General features: G+C 48.3%; 1 protein-coding gene across 4 annotated transcripts in view; it reads left to right on the plus strand.

Moving 5' to 3' along the window:
- The first annotated feature begins 2,564 nt into the window (after nt 1-2,564).
- The window catches only part of KDR (kinase insert domain receptor), a 58,586-nt gene continuing 56,209 nt past the window's right edge, over nt 2,565-4,941 (plus strand). For 3 of the 4 annotated variants that reach the window (XM_017540256.2, XM_017540255.2, XM_017540257.2), the window contains exon 1: nt 2,566-2,928. In XM_017540256.2, coding sequence (XP_017395745.1) covers nt 2,862-2,928 — 67 coding nt within the window. In that variant the 5' untranslated portion in view covers nt 2,566-2,861. Of the gene's footprint in view, nt 2,929-4,941 lie in introns of all 4 variants that reach the window. The other variant, XM_017540254.2, reaches the window with a different exon arrangement.

Genomic DNA, 4,941 nt, shown 5'->3' on the forward strand with positions numbered 1-4,941 from the left:
TCTCTTTCTTTCTCTTTCTTTCTTTCTTTCTTTCTTTCTTTCTTTCTTTCTTTCTTTCTTTCCTTCCTTCCTTCCTTCCTTCCTTCCTTCCTTCCTTCCTTCCTCTTCTTCTTTCTTTCTCTGTCTCTTTCTTTCTCTCTTTCTTTCTTTCTTCCTTTTTTTCTTTCTCTCTCTCTTTCTTTCTTTCTTTTAAATAGACTTTGCCATGTTTTTGTGAACCTAAGGTACTTCTAAGTGCTGTGTGGGAGGGAATGTGGTAGACTGATTTCATTGAAACCCTGCCAAATTCTGGCCTTGCATCCATCAAAGACTGCATCATTTCCTCCAAGACTTCTAAAGGGGGCTATTACCATGGGCCTGCAGGTTCTGGTTTGCATTCACAGGAGACACTATCTTCCTAAATGAGACATGGAAGAGGAAGTGTCATGAATTGTAAATAAGGCTGAGAGGGAGTTGTTTGGTGATGGAGATGGAGAAAAACTGCCTTCTCCAAACCGGGTTCCATCTCCCACCCCTTTGTCCAACTCTGCCAAAATCCATCCTGTTTTATTTGCTAAGTTTAACAGCAGGAAGAGAGGAGTTTCTTTAAAGATTCTCTCCCCTCCCCAAATAAATACCTCCCAGATAAATATGAGTACATCTATACAGTGGAGCACCATGCCAACATTGAAAAGATGGAAAGATGGAGCTTTGTTCACAACCAGCTTGGGCAACATAGTGAGACCCTGCCTCTATAAAAATGAATGAATGAATGAATGTATAAATGATGGAGCTTTAAAGGCTGATGTAGAATGAATCTCCAATGTATATTATAAAGTGAAGACTGGGTAGGGTGGCTCATGCCTGTAATCCCAGTAGTTTGGGAGACTAAGGCAGGAGGATGGATTGAGTCCAGGAGTTGAAGAGCAGCCTGGGCAACAGAGTGAGACCTTGTCTGAAATGAATAAATCAAATTTAAAGAGAAAAAAGCCAAGGCTCAAACATCATTGATATCAAGCAGCTGCGGAAAGAGGAGGGTGATATATCTACATACTTGTGTTTAAGAATCTGCTTGGGAAAAAAGGAAACATAAAAATACCTCTCCGAAAAGAAAGTCTTTTCACTCTAAACCGTTTTGTGTTTTTCCAAAATACTTTTTGCCATGCATATTCATTATATTTCAGACTGTGTTAAAATATTTCAGCTGTCAACCTGGCAAAGTAGAAGCGTGAATACAGTAAATATTTAAAAACAGATGAAGATAAGCAACAGGCTACATTAATTGTATACAATCAATCTAGTTTGAATTAGGTGTAGAGATAATAATTCTGTGTTTATCTTGGTGAAGGATGGTCCTTTAGGTTGTCATTAAAAAGCACCCCTGGGAGGTAGGAGACATAGGAATCTGGAAGATTCATATTTAATGAAGTTAGGGGACATTTGATGACACTCCCCAGGTGTGGGGAGATATGTACAGAAAACAAGAAGGAACGAATTTGGTCAGGAAGGAATTGGAGTTCCCCTCCAAACAGCTGCCTTAAATTAAATTTTGTCTGGGGTGAGACTGCCACAAGAAATCCACACACGTGGAGACAGTGTTGCAGTTTGGTCACAGAGTGTCCTAGCTGCTTTTGCTTCACTGCTCCTCCACTGAAGCTTGCGGGCAGCTGGCCTCCTTCCCCTGGGCCTAAGGGTATCTTAGCTGGAAGCTCTGCTCGGAAAAGGGGCCTGGCCAAAATTTCACTAGGGCTCTTCTTTGGGGAACACGATGGACAAAAGCCCTCTCTCACGGAGAGCCTCAGGCCAGGGACGGGCCCTGTATACCTCCAGTTCCCTGGAGCCCTGCTACAGGTTTTCTGGCAAGAGCCAGGCAGGGGTCCCAAATGTAAATGCCTTCTTGGGGCTAGGCAGGTAACTTCAAAATATTTGGAGCCGCCAAATATTGTGGGAAATAGCAGGAATGTTGGCGAACTGGGCGAGTGCGTTTTCTGATTAAGAGCAACCAGATTCAGCTTTTTAAACTACGATTACGCTGGCCAAACAAAACACCCTAAACAAACACTCTAATACAAAAAGCAAAACTGCCGGCTGGAGTCTCTGCCAGTTTGCGACCCAGCATACTTGGCTCAGTATCCGCTTCTCCCTCGTGGCTCCAAACTGCAGCAGATTCTCGGCCACTTCAGACGCTCGCGATGGCGAAGAGGGTCCTGCACTTTGACACACCTAGTGAGGGCGCGGTGTCCCTCGCTGCGGTCCCGATGATGCTCCCCAAATCTCGGGGGCTAGCAAGCGATTGAACCCTGGAGTGGCTCAGCGCCAGTTACCGCCTACTTTTTATTTACACCAGAAACAAAGTTGTAGCTCCGAGATGTTCTCTCCTGGGCGACTCGGAGGCCGGCGCAGTCCCGGGCGTGTGGGGAACTGCGGAGATGTAAATGGGCCTGGGGAGCTCTAGATCCCCGCTGGGTACCCGGGTGTGAGGCGGGGCTGGCCGCATGGGAGAGCCCCTCCCCCGCCCGGTCCCGCCCCACATGGCCCCGCCCCCGCACTCTAGAGTTTCGGCTCCAGCTCCCACTCGGCACTGAGTCCCGGGACCCCGGGAGAGCAGGCGGTGTGTGGTCGCTGCGTTTCCTCTCACCGCGCCGGGCATTACTTGTGCGCTGCAGAAAGCCCGTCTGGCAGCCGGGGTATCCTCTCCTACTGGCACCCGCAGGCGCCCCTACAGCCGCGGTAGGCGCCGGGGCTCCCTCGCCCTGTGCGCTCCGGGGTCCTGCGCTGCGCAGTGCCGCGCATTCCACCTCCGCGCCTCCTTCTCTAGACAGGCGCTGGGAGAAAGAAGCGGTGCCCGAGTTCTGGGCATTTCGCCCGGCTCTAGGTGCAGGATGGAGAGGAAGGTGCTGCTGGCTATCGCCCTGTGGCTCTGCGTGGAGACCCGGGCCGCCTCTGTGGGTAAGGAGCCCACTCCCAAGGAGGAAGGTGGACAGGTCGGGTGCGGGCGGAGAGGATCTGGAAGCCCGAACTAACTCGGAATCATAGAGCTGGAGAGTTGGACGCGACTTGACACTTTGCGATCTTTCATTTACCAGTGGGGAAACTGAGGCTCAGAGACTGGCCCAAGATTACCCAGGGAGTCTGTGGTTGCCTGTGCTCTCTAGCCCAGTTCCTTTTCCAGGACTCTGGTCTCCGACTGGGACCTCGGCTGGAGCGCGTCTTGAGATGCCGACACACCCTCGGGCTGTCGGGAGGCGGGAGTGGGAAGGCGCCCGGGGCTGGCAGGCAGGAGGTGCCTCAGCGGCGAGAACGGGCGGTGAAAAGTTGTCTGGCTGCGCGCAACATCCTAGTCCGGGCCCGGGGAATGTAACCGTGCAGGGACTTCAAGCCGGGTCTCCCGGATCGCACCGTACACTCGGTTCTGCCTCTTTGCGAGTAGAGCCGAGACCCGGCTCGCTGTTGTCTTCATGCCCGAACACAAACGCACACCCGCTGTGTGAAGTGGGATCCGGTGAGGAGAGAAAATTTTGTCCTTCCTTGGTGCAGGACACCGCTCTTCTTGCAGAGAGAAAAAGGGGGAAATAGGGACTTGTCCTAGGGGCTGAAACAGCTTCTCCAAGTGTCCCCAAGTAACAAGTCAACTGTCCTGCCTAAAGCATTGCACATCTTTCAAAGCGCTATGGTCCTTGGAGTAAGAAGCTCAAGCTCTGAAAACCTTTCCCGAGGGACTTGGTACCTAGGTTTAGCGCCATTCCTTCCTCTCCCTGCCACCTAAAATTTCTGTCTCTTTCAATTAGGAACACACAGGCTCTTGGTGCAATAGCTGCCTGTCTTGTCTTCCTCAGTTCCCTTTCTCTCCCCATCCCTTAGATAATTATTTCTTTTCTGCAGCCAGTTTGCTGATTTCCAGATTTCCACCCTTTGCAGGGCGAGAAAGGGGAAAAAGAGTCAGAGAAAGAAAGAAAAAAAGAAGTCGAATAATTCAGGGAAAAAAATTCTTATTTCCTAAGACAAGAATCTCATGTCTTAAGAGACACTCACACCCACATACAGTACGAAGATCATCTGTCCGGGGTTATTGAATTTTCTTTATAATGACTTGGTTCATCGGGTCCAGTTCCACCACGGACACTCATTTGTCCCTGACAAACCCTCTCTCTCCCCCTTTATGGGAAGAGAGTGAAGGTCTGGAACATGTGGTTGCTCTGTATTCTACAAACAAGTGAGTTGCTTTCAAGCCTGGGGTGTTTCCTAGCGCAGTAGTAACGGCACTGGGGTTGCCTTGAATATAATGGTGAACTTGCCCTTTTGGAGTGCATTACTTGCTTAATTGGATTGGGCTGTAATTGGTGCCATCAAATTCTAGAGACAGAGGCACTGTTGTTTTTCCTTCCCGTCTTTGAGCTGGAAGGGTAACAGTGCACAAATTAATTAATATTGGTTATGGGATTTGAACATAGAAGGGCTTTTTATTGAGTAGTAGCATATGTACCTCTTACAGTTATTTCTTTAGAACTTTCTGAAGAGTCCAGCTCAAGCTTGCCAATGAAAACTAATGAAGTTTAATGGAGGAAAAAAAAAAAAAAAAACCACCCAGTGTTGGTCTACAGATATGAATTTGAAGTTATTGAGAATCTTGTTGAATAGATTTTTGTTGTAGATGTGTCTCTAGAATAAAACATGAGATACAATTCACACTACAATCCAAATGAGAAAGAGCCTATTATTTGGCCACATTCTTGTGAGAAAAAAATGGCAGTAAAAATGACTCTCAATAAGCTATGAGAGTCATTTTAGAATAGTTTTGGTATTATCTCAGCTTCCTATGAATGAAGGACATACCTTTTCTTTTCTTTTCTTTTCTTTTGTTTTTTGAGACGGAGTTTCACTCATGTTACCCAGGCTGGAGTGCAATGGGGCGATCTCGGCTCACCGCAACCTCCGCCTCCTGGGTTCAGGCAATTCTCCTGC

This window comes from Cebus imitator, unplaced genomic scaffold (assembly GCF_001604975.1).
Source record: "Cebus imitator isolate Cc_AM_T3 unplaced genomic scaffold, Cebus_imitator-1.0 Scaffold124, whole genome shotgun sequence".
NCBI lineage: Eukaryota > Metazoa > Chordata > Mammalia > Primates > Cebidae > Cebus > Cebus imitator.